Genomic DNA, 25,153 nt, shown 5'->3' on the forward strand with positions numbered 1-25,153 from the left:
TGGCAGCGAGGTTTGGGGCCAAGCCATCTACCTAGACCAGTCAAAGTGGGATTCCAGCCCAACAGAGAACTTCCACCTGGAGTTCTGCAAATAGCTGTTCCATGTCCACTGCAACACCCCCAACATGGCCTGCAGAGCAGAGCTAGGCAGACTCCCCCTATGGCTCACCATACAGAAGAGGGCGCTAGCTTTCCAGGCACACATTTAGGGCAGCAACCCCGACCACCACCAAGCCTGGCTGAGCCACAGAGACCTTAGCAAACCAGACACTCCCCAACCAAACAACAGCCAACCACCAAACCAAAAACGCCAACAGACGATGACCAAGGTTGAAATAAAGGCGACCACAGAGGCAAACAGAGAGCGGTACATCGAAGAATGGAGAAACAAAATAAGTAACTCCAAGAAACCCGCAGTGTACCAATCCCTACAAAGGGACAGACCTCCGACGCGCAAGTGAAGTCATCCAGGCTTCAGAGGGTCTGTACAGACCTTACTGAGCATGCACAGTAAGACTTAGAGGAGCGTACTGCGCGTGCACGCAACTGCGGCCTTGAAAATGTGGCTGCCGGGTGGGATGCGCGGTCGGCTCTACTAGTGTCTCGCTGGCAGAGGCGACTGCGCAGGTGTCGGAGCTGACGCAGAAGGAAGACAACAGAGAAAGGGAGGATGCAGCTGAAGAAGGAGGCGTCGCTGGGGAGAGTTCTCAGGCAGCAGTGGGGACGCCCCCATCGCCGTTTGAGCGTTGGGGCCCGCCTCCATTACTGCGAGGGAACTCATTAGCATACCAGGATTTCTAAGGAATGGCACCGCAGAGACCACGTCTAAAGGTAAGAGACGAATAGCCTTTCTAAAGGCTATTCCGACGTCTAAAGCAGAAAAAATAGCTATTTAGTGGTAGAATCCCTTTAATACTGTGGGGCAGTTGGAAGGGAACATTATAATGTGAGGACATATAATGTACGGGTGACTGTAGGAGGATTATACTTTGTGGGGGCACATGGAAAGATTGAGAATGTGCGGAGTCAACGTAGAAGTGAGTGGAGATAAATTTGCCACAGCGCACATGGCCCTCTAGAATAGTTCCAATTTCTTATGCGGCCCCATGGGAGAAAATTAATTGGCCACCCCTGGTATAGGGTCAGCTTTTATATGAACGGTAATGCACCCTTACTGCCCCCGGAGCAGGCTAGCGCCCCCTCAGGCCCTCCTCTCCTGAAGCAATAATATATCTGCAGTGCCGACTACAGCACAGGTGTCGGGGGTTACTGAGCCCTGGCCTACACAGTATTCGGACAAACCAATGTCACCATCTTCCACTGTAATAGATGTCGGGCCATATTCACACTAGCGAGCCAAAGTTCCTAACCATGGTGTATAGAGACCATAGCGCTCCGATCACGCTAGCCTTCTCCATAGAATGGCTCTGCTCCACTACGCTTGCTCCTAAAGGACGCTTTGAATAATGCTGCTCCCTCCGCGCACAGCGCCCGCCCACTTCCCATGTACGGGGTAACTGATTCAGACAACACTTCCCGCCATGCGAACGGCTCACTACTTGGCTGAAAAACATATACCACGTGTACCCCACTGGCAGCGTCACGTGAGCGCTTGTAACCAATTACTTTGTGAGCCTGCCCACAGGCTCAGGATGCGGTCTTGTAGTAGGAGGGGCTAGGTTTGAGTGACGTCACGGAATCCCCGTGCTGGCTTCGGTGCTAGGTAGCGCTTGATTACCGGCGGCTGTATCGCTTCTGTTCCTGGAGCCCGGTTATTGGTCCCGTCAGTCGGCGCCCTCGTCCTGCTTCGTGTGTCTGAGGGAAGTGTCCGGCTGTGAGAAGTGCCCGGCAGCGCTGTGACCCAGTACTGCTCCTGATGTATGAGGTGGGGGTCATGCGGTAATGGCAGTGGCTGGCCTCTGACTGAAACTACCCCAGGTGAGGTCTCCTGACTGCTCTGTAACATGGAGGGGCTGCATGTGGTGTCCTCAATGATGTGCTTGACAAAAGCGTCACCTCAAAGTGCAATGCCTCCACGTGCAGCTTTGTACATAGTGTGTCTGGTCGGACAAGAGGCTGCTGGTAGAGGCCTGAGCCCCATGGGGGTGTCCTTATACTCCTTATAGTATATAGTATGCCCTGCGAGTTGTACGGACACATCACATCGATCTACTTCCTGGTTCATGTGGCAGGTCAGGGCTGATGGAAGTTACAGTTCTGGCTGGATATGGGAAGGCTCCTATCACTTACAGTAAGATCTGCAGCAGGACTGCCATTGGGTGTACAGGGCAAGCTGTGTGTATTGGGATTCTGCAGTCATCCTCTCTGTCATCTATACCCTAAGATTATACCAGTAGGTTGTGTTAGAAACCTCCCTTACTGATTCTATGATGGACAACATAATGGAACCCAATGGTCCCCATACTAGGCAGGGTCTATCACGATTCCTTTGTATCCATCATATGACAGTGGACGGTTTTTGTGAACGTTTTCTTTTTTTTTTTTTTTTTTCTGTTCTTATAATTAAACAGTAAAATTGGACGTCTCAACAGAGATATGATCATGGCCGTATGCTTGTAACCTACTGGATGTGTGTTAGCAATAAGTTGGTAACAGATAAAGGGTAATATGACTGAATGAACGGGTTATATAGGGTTTGTTATTGCAGCGGCATAGGCTATGTTCACACTACCATTATTACAGTCCTTTGCTGTCATCCATCAAAAGATGACAGCAGCAGACATTAACGGTAAGGATCCCCTGCGACAGTACTCTGTAAACACGATGACAGATTCTGTCTTTTCTTATGTTTGTTTGCTTTTGTAACAAAAACAAAAGTAAAACACGTGACAGAATAAAGCTTCCATCATGCTTTTAACATTGGGGTGAAATCAGATGGACACCCAATGGAGGGAGATCTATCTACAATTGTCATTTAATGTCCATTGTTCTTGTCCTGTGATGGATGAGAGCAATGGACATCAAATGATGGTAGTGTGAACGCACCCTTGGGGTATATTAACATGGAAAAATTCGGAGCTGATTTTGAGGTGGGCGTTTTGCTTGTTCTTGACATGGATTCTATGACTACTTGAAACGCAGAATCTGCGGCACAAGACCACAGCTGACTCCTATCTATATGAGTGTGATTGATTGAGATATATATAAGGAAATAATTATTTGATCCCTCCCTTGCTGATTTTGTAAGTTTGCTCACTGACAAAGACATGAACTATCTATAAAGGTGTAAGCTAATTTTATCAGTGCAACAATATCAAAAATAAAATCCTGAAAATCGTATTGTATAAAACTTTATATATTTCTTTGCATTTTGCATAGAGAAATACCTATTTGATCCCTCTGTCAAACAAGACTTAAGGGGGTTGTTCTCTTTAAGACCAATATTAAGAGACAAATGTTTGTATAATAAAAGGTTGTACAATTTTCCAATATACTTTCTGTATCCATTCCTTACAGTTTTCTAGATCTCTGCTTGTTGTCATTCATTCTGTTACTTCTAGTAGATAATGCTGACCATGGTCATGTGATTCTGCCTGATAGTGAGGTGTTCACCTGTGTGCTCATCACATGACCATGGACCGTAAATCACATGACCATGGTCAGAGTTTTATCCATTAGATGTAACAGAATGAATGACAGCAAGTCGAGATCTAGAAAACTGAGGAATTGATACAGAAAGTATATTGGGAAATTGGCAAGCACAGCAGTCAGACGTTTTTTGTACTTGATGAGGTTTGTGCATGTCAGGAGGAATTTTGGTCCACTCCTCTTTGCCAGTCATCTCTAAATCATTAAGACTTTGAGGCTGTCGTTTGGCATCTTGGAGCTTCAGCTCCCTCCATAAGTTTTCTATGGGATTACGGTCTGGAGACCGGCTAGGCCACTCCATGACCTTAATGTACTTCTTTTTAAAGCAACAAAGGAGTGGCTCAAAATGAAGCCCTTTAAGGTCATGGAGTGGCCTAGCCGGTCTCCAGACCGTAATCCCATAGAAAACTTATGGAGGGAGCTGAAGCTCCAAGTTGCCAAGCGACAGCCTCAAAATCTTAATGATTTGGAGGGGACCAAAATTCCTTCTGACGTGCACAAACCTCATCATCAAATACAAAAAAATCATCTGACTGCTGTGCGCGAACAAGGATTTTGCCACCAAGTATTAAGTCTTGTTTGCTCGAGGGAGCAAATAGTTATTTCTCTATGCAAAATACAAATACATTTATACAAGGTGATTTTCTGGACTTTATTTTTGATATTCTACCTCTCACTGCTAAAATTAACCTACCCTTAAAATTATAGACTGTTCATGTCTGTCAGTGGGCAAACTTACAAAATCAGCAAGGGATCAAATAATTTCCTTTACTATATATACTGTATGTCTGTGAGATATTCAGAGTGAGAGTCACCTTAGCAAAAGCAACTTGATCAGGATAGAGGTCATAATATTTTTTTCTGTTAAGCTATATCACAAAGTTTCTTACAATTGCCTCTACTATTGATTTATATGGCATGACTATTTAACTATTACATGAGTTTTCCAACGAAAGCAAGTTCAGCTATCTCTGGAACTCATATTGAAATGAATGGAGTGGCACATGCGCTGGCTACCCACGGCACTATTCAGAATGAGGAGCGAAAGTCCCCTGTTCTCCTGATCAGGGTGCTACAAAAAGTTAAATAGAAAAAGTGTAAATATATATATATTTCAAACATAGAAATATTTAAACACAAAAAACATTTCCTTTTATTTGTGTTTAGAAAAAAAGTATGTTGTAATATAAAAACAATGCTGTTTCTCATCTTCCTAAAAATGATTCAGTGAATCCCTCAAATAGGACCAGTGAAAACATCAACCAACAAGTCCCTCACACAGCTGCATTGGTGGAAATTAAAGAAACCTCTCATTATTTAGTATTATTAATTATCAATATCTCCTAATTAAGAAATCTCAGAATATGGCAAAACATTAACATTGTTCAACTGCTCTTGTGTAATAGTACTGAACCATAAAGAATTGCTATAATCCTACAGTAGACAGTTGCTCAGTGAACACTGTAAAACTTGAAACCTAAAAAATTGCTGAATTACTTTTCTTCCCATTACTGTGGGGGGGGGGGGGGGGAGGTTTTTTGTTTGTTTTTTGTTACATTAAATGTATCCTATCCTACACTAGACTAGCCCTCATATGACTAGGCTATTAAAAAAAAAGTATAATAAGGTAATGTCTCTCCAAGGGTGTTAGAAAAAGTGCTCTGTCCTGAAGGCTAAAATTAGCCACCTTCTTAAAGGGTTAATAATGTGATCCTGAGCTATACTTGGCAGCAGCTCCACTGGGCACTCTGTTGTTGTGGCTTCCATATAAGGGTACTGCTCTCTTTACTACTGTTTGTACTAGATATGTGTCAGCAGAGGCAGGAACTGTTCATGTGCTGTATATTCATGAAACAAATGCTTTTCTCTTTTCAGTCTTTTGAATATATCAGAGGCATGATTTTTGGGCGTTTTGAATTGTGAGCTGCGGTAAGTGTTTTATTCCTTTTAGGTCATGGGATGCATTTTCTTATATATATGTTGTAGTAAGCTCTCTTGTGAAGATAATCCATACACTTTCTACCAAGAGTTTGTTACACATTTGTCTAGTTTGTTCACACCATAAAAATTTGGTTAACTAAAACCAGCAATGGATACTAAAATGGTGGTATAACAGAAGGCTTTTATACAGCTCTTCTTTTCTAGTAAAATTCAAGCACAAGAAACTTCTCTCTTTGCACCCTATCCTATGTTGGGCTTTAACAAAAAACAAACCAAAACTGCACTGTCTAGATAAGGTCTTAAAGGATCATTGGCTATAGTGAATTTTCACTAGGCATATATTTGCATAGCCTTTAGAAAGGCTATTCCAGGCATACCTTTTCATTCATTGATCAGTGCCAATGTTTTTGAATTAGACTGCTATTATTGATATGCTAATTATCCAGCATGGAGCACTGGAAGTCTTTATTATGTTCCTTGATTAGGGATAAGGGCTTGTTCACATCTGCGCTGGCACTCCGTACTTCAGGTTTCCGTTTCCTTCATAAAACAGGGGCAGGAGACGGAAACCTGTAGGAGTCTTTCTCACCCATTCATTTGAATGGGTGAGAAAGCTGTGCGGCCGTGAGCGGCGGTGAGCGTTTTAGGTTCTCCGCCGCGAAACCAGGTTTTATAATCCGGACACAGAGTCGGACATGCAGTACTCTGTGTCCGGATAGAAAAAAACTGTTTCGCGGCGGAGAGCCTAAAACGCTCACCGCCGCTCACGGACGGACCCGGTCTATGGTTTTCGTCTTCTGGCATGCAGAAGACGGAAACCATAGAACGGAGACCCTGAACGCAGGTGTGAACCTAGCGTAATTGAGCTTGACCTGAATATTTAGTGCTAAGAACTAAATTAAAGGGATTCTATCATTAGAATCCCATTTTTTTTCTCCCTAACTCGTAGAAATAGCCTTAAGAAAGGCTATTCTTCTCCTATCTTTAGACGTCTTCTCCGTGCCGCCATTCAGTAGATATCCGACTTTTCTTCGGTATGCAAATGGGGTTTCTGTCAGCACAGGGGGCGGTCCCTTGCATTCAAACACCACTGGGGGCATCCCCAGAAATCTCTCCAGCACCGCCTCATATTCTTCTGGCACGCCTCTCCGCTGCTTCCTCTGCGATGAGTCTTCTTTTGGCATCTCCTGGATCTGAATCCCAGGTATGCGCAGTCGACTGTGGCCTCGGGTAGAGCGACTGCGCGTGTCTGCGGCCATTGTGGCCACTTACATGAGCGTACTGTGCAAGCAGTACGCTAGTGTAAGCGCCAACAAGAAAATGGCTGCAGATATACGTAGTTGGCTCTGCCTGAGGCTCAATGGCAGAGCCGACTGCGCATGCCTGGGTTTCAGATCCAGGAGATGCTGGAAGAAGAATCATCGCAGAGGATGCAGCTGAGAGGTGTGCCTGAAGATAATGAGGCGGCACTGGAGAGTTTTCTCGCAGCCCCCAGTGCTGTTTGAGCGCAGGCGACCGCCCCCAGTGCTGACAGAAAATCATAACATATAGCATATCAGTCTATGTTAAATGCAGTATTTCTAAAGTTTTGCGTTTTTTTTTTTTTTTTTTTCTTCTTAAATCTGCTAGATGCATCGGAGAAAGAGGCGCTGGTCACGTCATGACACGAGGGATTGGAATGGAAAGAGACAATCTCGAAGCTGGGAACATCATGGACGACACAGGCTTTCTCCTTACTGGAAATCGCCAGCAAGATCTCGTTCCAGAAGGTATGCCAAATGTATATTAGTCAACCTACTACGACTGGGCCAGAGCTGCCATACCAAACACGGTCACAATAAAATGTGCATAGTAAACAAAGAGCTAACTGATATTTATCCACTGGGGGTAAGCAGAATGAATGACTGCAAGTAGAGATCTAGAAATCCCGGAGGAATTGATACAGCCTTGCAGTGCTGGAGTCCTGGGTTCAAATCCCGCCAAAGACCACAGCTGCAAGGAGTTTGTATGTTCTCCCTAAGTTTTTGTGGATTTCCTCCCATACTCCAAAGACATATTATAGGGAAAAATGTACATTGTGTGCCCTGTATGGGGCTCACAATCTACATAAAAAAAAAAATATATATATTGGTCTGAAACTGGACATTACACTGATCGCTAGTATTGCTGATTACTCTGTATTGCAGTGTGTAATATATCCCAGTATTACACGGCCTGAGGCTACAGTATGGCTTAAAAAAACATTAAAATCCTCAGCAGTGCCCCAACATCAGTTACCCTTACAGATTAACAGGGCGACCAACCAGTCCAGAAGTTAACCCAATTAACAGAAAAGGTCAAATTGCTGAAGCCTAATTTCAAATCTGTTTGCTGCACAAGTATATGGCTTTTCATAAGCTGAAAATAACCCACCACATATCAGGTAAAACTATTAAAAACAAAGCTAAAACATAATTTAACACTGATTTCTAGTACTGACCTGACATGTTTTATACATCCAAAATGATATACAGAAGCTGTGGTTTACTTAGCACACCATAAAGAGCAGAACTAGAAGTGTCCAAGGATACCTCATGTCTCTCACACAGGATCCTGCTCTTGTCAGATGCTGGTTGCCATGTAGCTCATACAGATGGGCTAAAATTCCTTAGTAATCAATTGTAATATCTAGGGTCGTTGTCAGTATTATGAACCTGTGTTTAGAATCCTAATATGTGGTGGTGAGTTATTTATGGCTTGCAAAATGCTTTGTATGGTTGAATTATCACCTATTGCTATGTATAGTTCTTTAGGTACATAATCCTTCTTCAAGAATCCATTTATTTTTACCTAGCTGCAAAAAGAAACCTTACTGGGAGACTTCACACAATGGATGGGCTAGGAACGGCCGTGGCACTCACAGCATATCATTTCAAAGTGAGAGTTATTCTACAAAGTCATCAGTTTTAGCGAAGTCTAGATCTAGAAAGCATCATCGTCATCATCGTGCCTCCTGCAGACATCGCTCCAGATCTGGTAGCTATTCCTCGGTGAGTATAGAGGACGTGGGTGAGTGATCTCCTAGCTTTTTCCTATTGACTTATTAGAGTATTCAGTTAAATGAATAGCTTGGATTATAGGGTAATTGTATTGATTATAAGTTTTACATAATGTTCAGAAATTTATCACTTGATTTTTTTTTCTTCTTAACCACATTCAAATAACACTAAAACGTGTTCTCTTGAAGTATATTGTAACATTCATACACTGGGCACAGTACTTAACTATCTCAGTTAGTTTTACATGCATGATTACCGCTTCATGCAAACTAGGCAAAAGGCCCCTCTTTTCACTCATTGAGAGTCCAAATGGTTGGACCCTCAGCAATTTCCTTCCCTGTAGATTGGTGATAAATAGTGTTTACGGGCAACCCTTTAATAATGTCATGTAATCCTTAAGGGTGCTGCCACATGGTGTTGCGACCATATCACAGCATCATCCTAAAGGGTTTTTCAGATATTTATATTGTGTGTGCAGATAGTTTAATTGGAAAATGATGCCTCAGTTCACATGTAGTTATAGAACCATGTTTGTGAGGTCTTGTTCTTGTTGTCTTCTCTGTCTGCTATCTGCAATATTCCATTGCTCTTCCTCCTTGTATCTGGATGGGACATGTTTCAGATACGGACTCACAGTATCATGTAGTAGCTCTACAGCTGAGCAGTGTTCAGTCGCAGATGTGTTGACTCAACACCAGTACTTTCTACCTTCTATTAGATGGACTTGCGGACAGCTGTAACTAGAGGCAATTGGGGGAATTTACTAATGTTGTCATGCCAGTTTTTAGCTCTCAAGCACATTGTCTATTTTCCTACCTGCTCACCAATGTTTAAAAAGTAGGCAGTGAAGGCCAGGAATCAAGATTTACCAGTGTCAAACTGGTCCAGATTTACATTCCGGCACATGGGAACTCCCATGGTGGACCAGAATTATTTAAGAGACCAGAGGTTTTCTAACCACTCTGGCATATGTGCCTCCATCATTCACAGTAATAAGACTAAGCACAATGTGCTGGTCTTAATAAATCCCCTCCTCACATTTGAAGTCTCTTATATTAGTGATACTGCTTACGTTGTGCCATAACAACATCAAGCAACTCGGCTGCACGGAACTGGGCATAAAAATGAAAAAATGATTTCTGAGTTCAGGCACATTTAGGTACCGTATTTTTCGGACTATAAGACGCACCCAGGTTTTAGAGGAGAAAAATAGGGAAAAAAAATTTTCAGGCAAAAAATGGTAAAATATTTAATATATGGGAGTTGTAGTTTTGGAACAGCTGCAAGGCCACATTGACAGTATTGTCACACTCCTGCCGCTGAAGAAAACCAGCGGTGGCAGTATCGCGGCAATCTGCAGGCCCCGGCAGCTAAGACACTCCCCGGCATCCGCCGGTCTATTACAGCAGATGCCGGGGACTGTCTTAGCTGCCGGGGCCTGCGGATTGCCGCGCTACTGCCGCTGAAGAAAACCAGCGGTGGCAGTAGCGCGGCCATGCTGCAAACCCACATTCAGACTATAAGACGCACCCTCATTTTCCTCCGAAATTTGGGGGGAAAAAAGTGCGTCTTATAGTCCGAAAAATACGGTACTTTTCTGTAGTGTCATTTGCATTTTACTTCATGAATACTCACTGGCCACTTAAATTTGCAATAGTTAAAGGTTTTTCCCATCTCAGGGTTTCACTTGCTCTCCTGTTTATTCTCCCTTGCACTTCCGGGTTTTAGTGACAAATTGGTAGGCAAATTTAGCTGGTGTGATGTATAGTTCAGGCCAGAGCTGTGCTCCAAGCCTAAACTGCACATTGAACAGAAGGGATCTTGGCAACTTTTGACTCAGATATTGTATTTGGCATTAAATAACCACACAAAAAAACCCCTCAAAAGTAAAGTAATCAGTGCTACTAGTACTTTATTATATCAATATATATTAAAATACAATGAGATAAAACCAGGAGACTGAGTGGGGGGTTCACAAAGTGCTAAACTGGGCCATATGTTGCTCGTAATCTCAATATGGTAAACTTCAAGAAAGTAATGTATCTACCTGCTGGGCAGACAAATAAAAAATATATGTTACTAATTATACATATATAGCATACTAACACTGAGCATGTAAAGTAAACAGGGAACATAGAAAGTAACACTGTTTTGCTGGGCACTTACTTGCTGGAAGTTAATATGCTATATATGTATGGTTAATAATATATCTTTCGTTTGTCTGAACCTGGGAGGTAGATACATTACTTTTGTTTTAAAACAAAATTTTGTTCATAAAGTATCTATATTACAGATAGATTACAACGTTGTACCGTGTTGGTGAATGTTACAAGATACTCTTCCGGTTATAGTCCTCTGTAAATCTTTATATAATAGAGAACACTTCTCCCTAGCCTACTCTGTCTACATATATTCAATAGGAATAAAATATAAGAAATAATATCTAGAGAATTTCTATGCACATTTAGTTCAGCTCCAGTGCTGAGGCGTCTCTAACCTGCACGTCTCCCTTTGCAATATCCCCTATCGTTCTTTGTTTTTATATGACTGCACACCACTCACCTACATGGACGTGGATCGTGTCTTCTTAATGTAACCACCTTCGGTTTTTGTCGGCAATGAAACCTACTCCTTGGTCCTGTTTATGACTGTTGGGCGAGCAGAAGAGTCATCGAAGTGCTAAGGACAGCCAGGCTATTGAAGATGACAAGGAAGGGCACCTGGTGTGCCGGATTGGAGACCGCATCTTGGACAGATGTACTGAAGCCTGTTCCGTAAAACTTTAACATATTTTCTCTTCTGCAGCTTTTTCCCTTAACTTTCCCTACCTGATGAGATAACTGATAAGCTGAGGGATCTATTGATAAAGGCAGGGTCAGTTTAGGGTAGCATATTTTGTATCATTGCCATCCCTTTCACTACTTGGCAGACCTGCAGAGTCCCTGTGGCAGCTATGTTATTTCCTTATTAAAAACATATGTCATAGTACTTTGTCATTGAGTTATTGTAGGTGTATTATATTTATTTTTTTAAATATAAAAAGGCTTCTAAAGTTTGTCCCATGATTAAATATTACATTTTTCCTGTAGACCACTCAAAACTGAAATCTTTTATTCATTCATTCATTCATTCATTCATTCATTTTTGATGAATCTAGATAGGTTGAAAATACTTGTTATGGCGCCCCTTGGTGTTCTTTTCATTACCTCTCAGAATGTCCACCTAATGTGTTCAGTATTGGTGATAATACACACACTACGGCTGAGTTCATAGTTTTTTTGGTCAGGAATCCGCCTCAAAATCCTCCTCCAAAAAAAAAAAACGCCTCACCATACAGTCCTATGTAACAGTTTTTTTTTCCTCTAGTGGAAAAAAGAAGGGACATGTCCATTCTTCAGATATTTTCCGCCTGAAAAAATCAATGCCAGTCAATGGGAGGCAGAAAAACCGCTAGTTTTTTTTTTTTTTGAGGCATTCGTTTGACAAAAAATGTCTCAAAAAACGCCAGGCGGATTTTCCGCCTCCCATTGACTTTTTTTTTTCAGGTGGAAAATGCTTCAAAAAACGCCATAGGAATTTTCCTGAGTGCATTTTTCCTGACCAAAAAACTTTGTGTGAACTCAGCCTAAGTCAGCTGATTCTTACAGGCTGACATGCACAATAGTAAAAGGTTCCTGGCAGAGCTACTGGGCATGCAATATTTTGTTGTGGGACAAGTTTGCAGAGAGAGTGTATTTTTGTTAGTGTTATCACTCTGACTTTAGCGCTAACACATTTTTTTTACTTGCTTTAGATCTTAAATCTTGCACTTATTACTGTTCTGTGAAAGCTTAGACAGATGTAAGGGTGCATTCACACTGAGTAAACGCTAGCTTATTTTGTAGAGTAAAATTACACTTGTAAATTTTGCTATCCCATTGACTTCAATGATATTTTTTTACAAGTGTAAAAATACGCCTGTAAAAAATACGCCTGTAAAAAATACGCCTGTAAAAATACGCCTGTAAAATGTCATTGAAGTCAATGGGATAGCAAAATTTACAAGTGTAATTTTACTCTACAAAATAAGCTAGCGTTTACTCAGTGTGAATGCACCCTTACACCTATTTACACCTACCTAAAAGTGTATACTTTATTACTTTAAAGGGATTTTACAACCCCAAACTGATTTTTCATAATGATGTCCTATCCACTGGACCCTGCACAGGTTAAATGTTCTAGCGTGTTCAGCACATAATAGGAGTGGTACTACAATTCCCTGGAATCGCTATGCATTTTACGCATGCGCACTGGACTGTGCCTTTATTTTAGTTATATAATCCGTCTCCAGTAACAGATAAAAGTGCAAGCAATGGAATAGTAGAGCTGTAATTTAGTCTTAGAGTAAGCTAGCTGCGTATGCTTGAGAGGGATCACGCATGCGCAATGAAATAGTTATATCGCAATCCAGGAAGTATGAAAAAAAAGTTTTAAGTGCTTTCATTTTCTAGCATGGTTAGAGAGATTCCTTCAGTATGGTGAACTTTAAGAGCTATGAGTGTTAGCATTTGTTTGTCTATCATAAAATAGCCATCCTGTTGGTTGATGGATTTTTTGGTATTCTAGTGATGATCATGCTAAATCTATAAAAGGGTGCTTTGTCTGAGCTTATGGCATCTGACCTTATACCCCTGATGACGCCCGTGTTAAGGTGAAACATTTTGGGAGGTTGGCCATTTTATTTTTAATTTCGGCTTGATTCCTCATCCATTGGGTTAGAGTAACACAACTATTCCCAGCAGGGAAACTGTGCTGTTCTGGCTAGTATTTTGAGACTCCTAAATCATTTGTTACAGATATTATATGGCTTAAAATGAATATATAAGGATAGAGTAGGGACACTTACATACAATCTTCCCTTGTGGGGGGCTATATTTATATTCCCTCTTTTAGAAATTTTGAGTGAACATTGGCGTAATCCACTTGTCTATATGCCTTGTTTATTTCCTCATATATAGATTTGTGATGTATCTGCCCTAATATAGTATAATATTATAACTCCTCATTTTCATGTTTTTTCTTTTTATTAGTTAAGTAATAAAAGCTACATTTTAAGAATAGTTAATAATGAATGGGAAATCGTAGGGTGTTTTTTTTTTTTTTTTTTTTTTTGCCAAAAGGTAAAATGGTGATTTTCCACTATGAGTGGATGTGGCTGCTGCTATTAGTTAAATAGGATCAGTGCTGCATGTGCAGGAACAGCTGATCTGTACAGGTGTCAGACCCTGACATCATTTACATAATCAGTATGAAAAATCAGTTTGGGGCTGGAAATGGAATGATTGGCCACTTTTCTGCTGGGCTCTGTGTGCAAAATATTGGAAATGGAATAGTTCATAGACGGACTCTGGAAATCTGCATGGCAGTGAAGGAGCTGGTCAGTCTGTTTCATAAAGCTTGGCTCTATTTCCAACTTTTGTTTTATTTTTTATATAGTGGCTTAACATGTGTTTTACAATCTTTTTGTCTTTCAGATGAAATTGTGAGAATTCTAGGCGAGGGGACTTTTGGCAGAGTAGTGGAATGCCTGGACCATCACAGGTTTGTCATGGTGGAACGAACCCCTTTCCCCTTTTCTCACGCACAAGGCATAGCCTATTAGGAAGTGCCTGGAGACCACACTTGCTCCATTTGCTGCTATAGTGTTTCTCTTGAATTCTACGTGTAGCACTGCTTCTAGAGAAGAATACCTCCTTCCATATGGCACTTGATGCAACAGAATCCAACAGTAAAACCTCCATATAGCATAGCAGACATATGTTGGTACTGTAGAAGCTTCAGGCACCTCTATGATCCTATACTATTCAGTCTTCTACAAATAGCAATGTCTATGAGCTCTTGGTTTTGTAATTTACTATAGATTTTTAATCCTGTATTTAGGGGTAGTGCCAAAGTTGCTCTGAAGATCATCCGGAATGTAAAAAAGTACAGGGATTCTGCCCAGCTGGAGATCAATGTTCTAAAGAAAATTCATGAACAGGACAGGGAAAGTAAAAAGTAAGATTTTTTCTTAAACTGAATTTTACAAAATATTTGTAGTTTAAAAGTACAGTTAAGGGGGTGTTTACACGTGCGCCCTGTGTCAGTCCACTGGGGTCTTCGTCCTATTCCCCGGCAAAACTGCATAAGGGACAGCTTCCTGGCGGTCAGTTTTAAAACCCATTCATTTGAATGGGTTTTAAAACCACCGATGTCCGTATGCAGCCACTCAGTGGGGAAACAGTTTTTTTTGGCCGAACACAAAGTAGGACATGCAGGACTTTTTGTCTGGCCAAAAAAAACAAAAAAACTGTTTCCTTGTGGAGAGGCTGCATACAGACACTTGCGGTTTTAAAACCCATTCAAATTAATGGGTTTTAAAACTGACCGTTGGAAAGCCGTCCCCTATGCAGTTTCGCCGGGAATTAGGATGGAAACCTGGTGGACTGACACAAGGGCCTAAATGTGAACGCCCCCTAAATTGCTCCAAAAAGCGGTTTTAGGCTGGGGCCCATGGGCCGGAAACTCCGCAAGAAAAATCGCAGTGTTTTACAGTACGTGGAAAGTGGATGTTTTCCCATTTTGCGGAAAGCCGTTGTGGTTTTGAAAATCGCAGCATGTCAATTATATGTACGGAAACGCTGGCGGCTTTCCCATAGATATAATTGTAACAGAAAGTCTGTGAAGGAAAACTCTGTGAACTTTCAATGCGTTCACGCCTCGGTTGTCCCCGCAGCACTTTAGCGCGGCGGTTCTGGCCTGTGGGGCCTTAGGCTAAGGCCTCACATTGTGGAAATGCAGTGGTTTTTTTTTTTTTGTAGATTTTTTGAGCCAAAATCATAAGTTGCTTGAAAAGGGATAGCAAATATAAAAGAAGTTCCTATGCTTATCCTTTCTATTAAATCCACTCCACACTCCAGCAAAATCTGCAACTAAAACGACAGCTTTCCCACGATGTTGGGCCTTAGCCTTAGGCCATGGTCATATGTTGTGAAAAGTTGCAGAATCATATCTGCAAAGTGGATGGCATTCTGGCTAATACCATCTACACATTGCAGAAAAATATCTGCAGCTGACAGACTGCTATTTTAAAAACTGTTGCATTTTTGTAAACTGCAGCTTGTCATTTATAGCTATGGAAATGCTGGTGGTTTCCCCATAGGTATAATCAAAGCTGAAAGTCAACAGAGAAAACCCTTGCAGACTTTCTGTAAAAACCACAATGCGATTCTGTTATGGCCTTTAAAGGGATTTTCCAGGTTCAGAATATTTTGCCTATTGTGGGGGGAGGGGGCTGGTAAGGAGTGGGACTCTAAGGATACCATACTACTTTATTGAAGAAACTGTGCCACTTTGGTCTTATGTCTAACGGTGTATTTTTTCTATAGCATGTGTGTAATGATGTGGGATTCATTTGACTACCATGGACATGCATGCATTGCCTTTGAGCTGCTTGGAAAAAGTACCTTTGATTTCCAGAAGGAGAACAATTACTTGCCATATCCTCTCAAGCAGATTCGGCACATGGCTTTCCAGTTGTTTCATGCAATAAAATGTAAGTTACCTATAAATGTAAGATGCTAACTTTGACTTACTTAACTTGTCACAAGGAATTCATCAGTGTGTGCAATTTGTTTTCTGTATACGCCTGATCCAGCAGGGTTTTGTGTCTTAGACACATGGTTGACACATGGTTATATGTCTTTTCATCTTTCAGTCCTGCATGACAACAAACTGACACACACCGATTTAAAACCCGAGAATATTCTCTTTGTGAATTCTGATTATAACACATCCTACAATGAAGCAAAGGTGAGTTGATAACATGCCATACAGTCAGCTGAATCTGTGGGATCTACTGTATGAATCGCTCTATGTATGAATCGCTCCATGTATGAATCGCTGTATGTCGCTGGATCTGATGGTTTGTGAGTGTGTTATAATATAAAGGAATATAAATGGAGACTACGCCCGGATACTGGTATTTGACAGGACAGAATTTAGCAAGAAAAAAACCAGTGTCCTCCTGTATATTTTATTTATATTGTCTGAACCCCCCAAAGTATTGAGAGGCATTTACAGTTAGGTCAACTTTTCTCTGTGTACCAAAAAAGCGTCAACTGTAGGACATGTCCTTAGTGGGTATGTAGCCTAATAAAGGAGAATGTGAGAAATGCTCTGAAAATCCTTGCAAGTCAGTTTTGTGTTCTCCCTGTAATGACAGAAGTGTGAAGAGAAATGTGTGAAGAATTCTAGCGTCCGAGTTATAGATTTTGGCAGTGCTACTTTTGACGATGAATATCATAGCACCATTGTTGCCACACGTCACTATCGCCCTCCAGAGGTTATTTTAGGTGAGTTCACTTTTTATGTATTGACCTAGAACTACTGTAACTGTGATTTCTTTTTGCTCACTATTCTGCAGTGGAATAATTCTGTAACATTTGGCTCAAGCTCGTTTGAATATAACTTTGATAATGGTTATTTAATATTTTTAAGTTTGTAAGCTGCCTATGTCCCCATCTTTTATATACGTCTTATCTTGTTTGGTGTGTGCAATGCACGGGAAGTATTGTTGTTAATCCATAAAATGTCATAGATCTGTTACCCAGTTATTTACAGTGGTGAAACCTTGTAACTGTTCATGTTCCGTTATATTAATGTGTTTTATGACTTGCATGTGAATATTTTTTTAATTCTGCTTCATTACAGAACTTGGTTGGGCTCAGCCTTGTGATGTGTGGAGCTTGGGGTGTATTCTGTTTGAGTATTACACTGGCTGTACGCTCTTCCAGGTAATGTATTATCTGTGTGGCATCATCAATTTCTCAATAGAATTATAAATTGTCTTTCCATTATCACATTTCTTATATGGATTGTGTATCCATTTAGGAAGTACTACGAATGTGATATATGTAGCTCATAGACAGCTGATTTTTGGGAATCCATTGTTTCTGCATGTGACAAAAAAATAGTAGTAGTTGTAGTGCCCTTTTAGAAGGGGGCTGGTGATAACCACCAGTATATAGAGTGTTAACCTTCTACTTGGTTATAACATTCTGCATCCTGCAGATAAACAATGCTATTCTAGCAGATACAGTACCTAGAAATGTATATATTTGGCTTCCTTATCATTGTTATTTCTCTCTTCCTAGACACATGATAATAGAGAACATCTAGTAATGATGGAGAAAGTCCTTGGACCATTACCTCGCCGTATGGTATACAAAACCAAGTAAGAAGCACAATGAAATCATTTCTAGAGTAAACTTACACAGGACTGTGTTGTGCAGCTTTCCAATACAGCATTATACATCCATAGATGGAATAAGTAAAAAACATTACCGACTAAATAGCAATGTGCCCGACGTGCAAAATTTAAAGGAGTTGTCCACTGTATATTTTAATTTTTCTTGGAAATTAATGTCATGCGTCTTTCTAATGTACATTCATTTAAGTTTGCTGACCTACCTCTCTTATGCCCAAGCAGTAGGTCTCTGTTTAGGGGGTAAAAATGGAACCGTCCATGGAATACATTTCATGGAATGGACTAAAGATGGCATCAGTCTTGTGACCCCCCCCCTCTTATTCAGTTAGCTGTCCAGTTGTCTCACGGGTTAAAAGTAGTTTACTGAGAGAGGGAACATAAAGAAGCTGATTTTTAATGGCTTGTACACCAGATAACTGGTGTACAAATAAAGTTACAAATGTTTTGCGCCGCCCATATCACTATCATAGTTGCGTGTGTCATGGATGTTTCATTGGATGTAGTATAATTTATGCCAGTTTACCAGTATAAGGCTAAAGCCCCACATAGCCAGCTGCAGTAAAAAAAAAAAAAAAGCACTGTGAGGAAAATAGCGGCATTCAAGTTTTTTTTTGCCTCGCTTTTCACAGAAAGTCCACAGAGGTTTCCTCTGCAGACTTTCTGCTTACTTTATATCTATTGGGGAAATCCATGTATGTTAGATAATGAGCGATTCCCTATTGTATTAACAAATTTAAAAATGAAGGGATTGTCTGCTTTGAAGAAAAAAAAATATATCTAAATATTTTTTTGTCCTCTCTGAAAAGGAAACAAAAATATTTCCAAAATGGAGCATTGATCTGGGATGAGACCTCTGCAGATGGTCGGTATGTCACTAAAAATTGCCATCCATTGAGGGTAAGTTTCATTTTAGTATATTTTTGTATATTTCAGAATTGCGTTACTTATGGCATAAGGGCTATGCGTTCACATTTTCTCATCCTACTAATATTATAAGTGTGAAAGTTTGTGTGTTTGGATGTTCGTGAGTTTGGATGTTTGTTCCTCAATCACGCTAAAACGCCTGGACGGATTTGCGTGCAATTTTCCACAAACATAGTTTTCCCTTAGGATTGAGTCACAGGCTACTTTTGGTGCCACTAAACAATATGGCTTCCTATCACTACATACACAATACAACACATCACATTGTCTGTATCACGACTCACAAAAGCAGGACTCCTAGCCCCAGCTATAGACTCACACACACTGCCTGGCATTTCCTGCCTCAACCTGCCTGCACACTCCTTACTGTCACCTCAGGAGTAGCCCTCACTCTACTCACTCACATTTACATATAGCTTTCCATTATAACAGATCACATTGTCTGTATCACTACATACACAATACAACACATCACATTGTCTATATCACGACATACACAATACAACACATCACATTGTCTGTATCACGACATACACAATACAACACATCACATTGTCTGTATCACTACATACACAATACAACACATCACATTGTCTGTATCACTACATACACAATGCAACACATCACATTGTCTGTATCACTACATACACAATTCAACACATCACATCACATTTGCTAGCCCACCAAACTTTTTAACCCTAGAATGCGTGACATCAGAAATCCTCATATTAACGTGTTGGGGGCCTTTTAGGCCCCCATGCGAATCACATGGAAAAACACACTTATATAAAACTTCTACAAGTTTATTTTAAAACTGCTAAATAAAATATGACTAGTAAACAAAATTTTACTAATTTTTCACAAAACCAAAAAAATTATTTTTTTCCAAATTTCTCACAAACATATGAGAAAACGCACAAAAAAAACGCATAGAATTCTATACCAAACTAGCTGCAGCTACATTTCTATTATGTTTCTTTTCTATTCTATTAGTCTTCCAAACAATTTTGAAGTTATTTTTTCGGAAGAATGTTCTTTGCAGACATTTTCCTTACAAATTGAACAAAATCTCTGTTTTCCTTTCTACGTTTCTTGGACACATGAAACAGCGCTTTCTTTTTCTTTCTCCTGGCCCTGGAATCATCTGAAACTGTACGCCACACCGTTTCATTGCTTCTTTAGTTTGCTTTATCAAGCCTTTCACGTCACTTCGCTGTATCATGTGAGGCATTACAAGCTCATGACAAAGGTCCTTCAAAAATAGGCGTCTCCTGTCCTTCCTCCGTGCATGGAATTCTGGATGATTTTCTGTATAAATGATGAATGAATTCAGGGCTGCTACATCAAGCATATTTGAAAAAAGTACTACAGGCCATCGTTTTGTTTGTCTCTTGCATGAATATTCTCCCACCATCTCATCCATTTTGTCTACACCTCCTTTAGTTTTATTGTAATACAGGATGATTTCTGGCTTTAATTTTCCGTCATTGCTGTCAATACTGCAATTGTGATGCATGGTACTGAGTAAAATCACTGATTTCTCCTTCTTTGCTTTGTAAGATACCAAAGTCGCTTTGTTATTGAATCCAAAGACACTCTCATAAAGTGCTCGCTGACGATTGTGTTTCAGTGCTTCTGGAATTTCTCGGCGGTTTGCCTTGATAGTACCAACAAGTGTAATATCTTTTTGAAGCAGAAAATTGCCTAGTTCAACATTGGTGAAATAATTGTCCATGGTAATGTTTCTACCTGAACTGAATATTGGAACAGCAAGAGTTTTGACAATTTCAGACCCCAGATCCTTCTGTGCTGGTGCACCAACCTCTTTGCCACAGTAGATTACGCCATTTATGCCATAATAACATGCCGAATCACACATCCAGAAGATTTTCCTCTCAACATCTTATCTTATCTCAGGTCCTTCACAATTAGCTCACAGTGTATACTGTCGTCATTACTCTATACACAGCTCATTACTGTATTCCAAAGGACCTGAGATGATGTCATGGCCTTACCACTCCCTCCCAAAATCACATGACATCCTCATATGGCATTATCCACACCCTGGCCCTCCCACCAGCATTACTGAGTACAAATAAAGTAACTTGAGACACAAACACTACTGAGAAAATGATAAAATATACATGGGGGCCTAAAAGGCCCCCAACACGTACAGATGTGGTTTTCACCAAAAAAGCATTGTTACACCGAAATGCCTATGAAAAAAATTATATGAACAACTGGATATTACCAAAAACGACATACTTGAGGATTACCTGGAGTTTCAAAATTCTAACTTAAGTAATTTTGCAGATAATAGCAAAAAAGTAAGCATGGGGGCCTAAAAGGCCCCCAATACGCATTCTAGCACTTTTACAGTTTCACACGTCTGTGTCCGCCCAATTCTCAAATCACCGCAGACGAAGTCGCGGGTAAAAGCTAGTTGTATATATAGATGACTGTTTAGTAGCTTTCACACTCTGGTTTCTTTTGGGCCAAACTTATTTGGTACAAATTGGAAGTGCTAATATTATACTCTATTTATTTAGACTCCAGAGTATAATAGAGACACAGCAACATAAACAGTTATACTCTCCTTGCCTCACCTATCCTTCAACATTTGGCCACCTGATGTCATGCACTCCAGGTTCACAAGTGTCAAATCATATGTGACTGCTGAGGCCCAGTCATAGACTCAGCTGTAACCCATTGGATGTCAAGGGACTGCCAGACCATTATAAACCCCGTTCGCCCTAATAGTTCGATGGATGTCTGGTATTTAAACATGGTAGCTGCTCAGAAGGTGAGCGCCCGCCATACCTGCAGGTGTCTACTGTATTATGAAAAAAAAAAAAAAACTTGGCGCTAAATGCCTGCACTGATCGTGGGCATTGAGGTTTCCAGTCATTTTCCCTGTGGTGCCTGGGCATTGCCATTTTTTTGTAGGGTTGCCAGCACCTGGAACAAGATTGTCATAACAGCCAGGAGCCTATTAAAGGCTGAGTTCACACTGAGTTTTTTGGTCAGGAATCCGCCTCAAAATCAGCCAAAAAAAGCCTCCCAGTAGAACTCTATTGGGAGGCTTCCTTTTTTTTAAGCGCATTCCTGACCAAATTTCTAACCAAAAAACTGTGTGAACTCAGCCAAAGAATCTCAGGCTTGTCTGGCTATGCATTACATTAATGATCAAGACCCCTTGGGGTTCAGGACCCGAAGAGGGTCTAATAAATGCAATATAAAAAAAAAAAAAAAAAATTCAAATTGGGTATCCCTATGTCTGAAAATACCTGGTCTGCAAACTTATGATAATATTTTTCATTTTTTTAATGTAGATTGTGAGCCCCATATAGGGATCACAATGTACTTTTTTTTTTTTTTTTTTTTTTTTCTCCTATCAGTATGTCTTTGTAGAAAATCCACGAAAACACAGGCAGAACATACAAACTCCTTGTAGATGTTATTCCTGGCAGGATTCAAACTCAGACTGCAGTGCTAACCACTGAGCCACCGTGTTGCTCCAATATTTTTCTTGTACAGTGAACGCTGGGAGGGATCAAAAGTTCCGAACTGCATTTTTTTTTTCACTGTTTTGCCTGTGATAAAAATTTGAACGAAAAAAAAATTATCAAAGCAATAGATATTCCCCAAAATGGTATAACGAAAATGTACACTTTGCTCCATTTAATAAAACAAAAAAAAAAAAAAAAAGTAAAAAAAATGCCCTATTCATCCCTGTACATGGAAATTTAGAAAGTTTACATATTGCAAAGGTTTGGATTTTTTAAGGGGTTAAAATGTACATAAAACCATACAAATTTGTTACCCTGGAATCATACTGAAACATAGAATACAAGTCTTAAACCTTCCTGGACACCTGATGTATCTGTGTGCCATATTTAGTGAAAATCGGTCCAGTCGTTTGGTCGCACATAAAGAACAGACAGACAGACAGAAATTCCTTTTTATATATAGGAGATACAGGATGTGTAAAGCAGTTTAAGGAAAAATAATTTAAACATCATGGCAGAATACCTGTAACGCAATGGTGTACTGCAAAAGATGAGATGACACTTGAAACTTGAATTAAATATGTAATAAAATGTCACAGGCAGACTGTTGAATCACTTTGTTTTTAGAATATTTATTTGTCTTTTTATCTGTTTCTTTTATTAGACATACAAAAAAGAAGATTCTCCTGAGCATGCAGAGTTGTTTGATCTGCTCAGACGGATGCTGGAGTATAGCCCTACTCTGAGGATTACGCTGGACGAAGCCCTTAGACACCCGTTCTTTGCTAGATTGACACCTGAAGAAAAGAAACTAGGAACTAGAACATCCAGGGACCTTAGTCGATAAAATTGTGATGACTCGATGCTATCAAAACATTGCATTATGAAAACTATGAAGGACTCCTTAGGCTCCTTTTCTTAGTGGACAAACACCTGAAGAAACCAGGAAGAGGAACTGGCCACTTCCTGTTACTCGGAGAATTCTTGTATTAAAGTTTACTAACTCTGCTGAAAACTCACTACGTCTTTGACATCAATGCCTTTTTAAAGCTTCATTTTCAGTATTACAGATGTGAAGATTTCCAAGTAAACCATGAGCCCTCACAAGTAACTGCTGAGCTGTCATCTTCCTGGTCTTCAGTATCCGGATGTAATAACTACATGGTGTGCAGAGATGCTGAAACCTGCTGTATATATGTGTATATTTGTAAACTCAGGGATATATGGGGAACATGTATGTCTATCAGAAATGGAGATATTTCACTTTTGTATAGAAAGCTCACTGATGGTATTTGAGCTGTCTTAATATTTTTGTATTGTGCTGTTACAAATAAACTTTTGAAAAAAATGCAAACAGGTTGTGTGAACACACTTTCAATATACTGGCCTCAAACGTTCACATTTAAGGTTTGTTAAAGAGGACCTTTCACGACCTGTACTGTATCCACTAAGCATTAAAGAGGACCTTTCATGTCCTTGGACACATGCAGTTTAATACACCGCTAGAGAGCAGACAGTTCACTAAATTCAGCGCACTATCGGCTTTCCCGTTCCCAGCAATAACTCAGCGGTGAGGAACAGCTGTCCCCCAGTACTAGTCTATGGACAAGTACTATCAGGAGTAGGGGAGGGGTTCTTCAGCGTAATTGCTGGTCGTTAAGGAACTGTGTTCCTGACTGACTGTCAGACTCCTTTCTGACACTGAAGAGCTATGGTACTGGCACCAATAGCTCTTCACCGGGGGCACAGAACAGGAAAGCCGATAGTTTGCTGAATTCAGTGCACTGTCTGCTTTCTAGCAGTGTATTACACCACATGTCCGAGGACGTGAAAGGTCCTCTTTAATGCTTGGTGGATACACTACAGATCTTCTATTCAAATTTATGGGCAGACAATCTGCAGAGTATTACAGTAGCAGCAAGGTGGATCAGACTTTCACACTGGAAACTCTTGTGACATACACTGAATTTTCACTGCAGATTTATCCTTTTCACATGCATGTAATACATACAGTACATGCAGACTAGAGATGAGTGAACACTGTTCGGAACAGCCGTTCTGAACAGCACGCTCCCATAGAAATGAATGGACGTAGCCGGCACGCGGGGGGTTAAGCGACCAGCCGCCGGCAAAGTGTACGTGCCAGCTGCTTCCATTCATTTCTATGGGAGCGTGCTGTTCGGAACAGCTGATCCAAACCGTGTTTGCTCATTTCTAATGCAGACTGTAAGGGCTAGTTTACACGTGAGTATAAGGGGAGGTTTTTGACAGCGGATTTCGCGTCCAAAACCTCCCCTTATAATGGTGGTCTATGGAGACCGCCGGGCTTCTGTTCTCCGCTAGCGGCGAGCTGCTGCTAGCGGAGAAAAGAAAGGACATGCCCTTTCTTCAGGCGGAAGCCGCGCAGTCTCAGCCGCGCGGCTTCCGCCCCCCGCAGCTCCCTCCTATGTCGGCTCATTCATTTGAGCCGACAGCAGAGGGTTAAGCCGCGACAGCGATGGTCACGGCGGGCGGGTTTGGACAAGAGAGAGACGCGGCTCGCCGCGTCTCTCTCTGTGTCAAAACCCGCGCGGGCAGTTCACGTGTGAACTAGCCCTAACCCTAAGCATTTTGCTGTGGATTGGTGGAAACCTTCTGTTGTATGTCAACTCAACAACAACGTTACATTACAAGCATGTTCCTGCCATTTTGTGTCATTTTTAGGCCTTGGTTAACCATAAAATTTTGCAGCCAGTTGCCTTACAATGGTACAAATAGGCGCAGCGTTCTTCACTTCTCTGAATTTTTTGACTTCCCGTCTTCTAAACCCATAACTATATTTTTCCATTCACAGAGCCATATGAGGGC

General features: G+C 40.9%; 1 protein-coding gene across 2 annotated transcripts; it reads left to right on the forward strand.

Annotated features, from left to right (window-relative positions):
• Positions 1-1,753: 1,753 nt before the first annotated feature.
• On the forward strand, positions 1,754-23,556 carry CLK3 (CDC like kinase 3). Of its 2 annotated transcripts, XM_075273618.1 has the most exons (14): positions 1,754-1,937; positions 5,484-5,537; positions 7,179-7,318; positions 8,383-8,578; positions 11,251-11,344; positions 14,101-14,167; positions 14,507-14,623; positions 15,994-16,160; positions 16,323-16,417; positions 16,830-16,959; positions 17,318-17,400; positions 17,761-17,840; positions 18,680-18,770; positions 22,971-23,556. In XM_075273618.1, exons 3-14 carry the CDS (start codon positions 7,179-7,181, stop codon positions 23,151-23,153), a joined length of 1,443 nt encoding a protein of 480 aa, XP_075129719.1. In that variant the 5' UTR covers positions 1,754-1,937; positions 5,484-5,537; the 3' UTR covers positions 23,154-23,556. The 2 variants fall into 2 exon arrangements, with proteins under 2 accessions (XP_075129719.1, XP_075129720.1); XM_075273619.1 differs by lacking the exons at positions 1,754-1,937; positions 5,484-5,537; positions 7,179-7,318; positions 8,383-8,578 and having other exon boundaries at positions 11,343-11,361.
• Positions 23,557-25,153: the final 1,597 nt, after the last annotated feature.

Source organism: Leptodactylus fuscus, chromosome 5 (assembly GCF_031893055.1).
Source record: "Leptodactylus fuscus isolate aLepFus1 chromosome 5, aLepFus1.hap2, whole genome shotgun sequence".
In the NCBI taxonomy this organism is placed as follows: Eukaryota; Metazoa; Chordata; class Amphibia; order Anura; family Leptodactylidae; genus Leptodactylus; species Leptodactylus fuscus.

Excerpts from the sequence above, each read along its gene's own strand:
- CLK3 (XM_075273618.1), top strand. The coding sequence starts at position 7,179 with ATGCATCGGAGAAAGAGGCGCTGGTCACGTCATGACACGAGGGATTGG. Across the intron at positions 14,624-15,993 it reads CAGGACAGGGAAAGTAAAAA|CATGTGTGTAATGATGTGGG; the intron begins GTAAGATTTTTT and ends TTTTTTCTATAG. Across the intron at positions 18,771-22,970 it reads AAAATTGCCATCCATTGAGG|ACATACAAAAAAGAAGATTC; the intron begins GTAAGTTTCATT and ends TTCTTTTATTAG.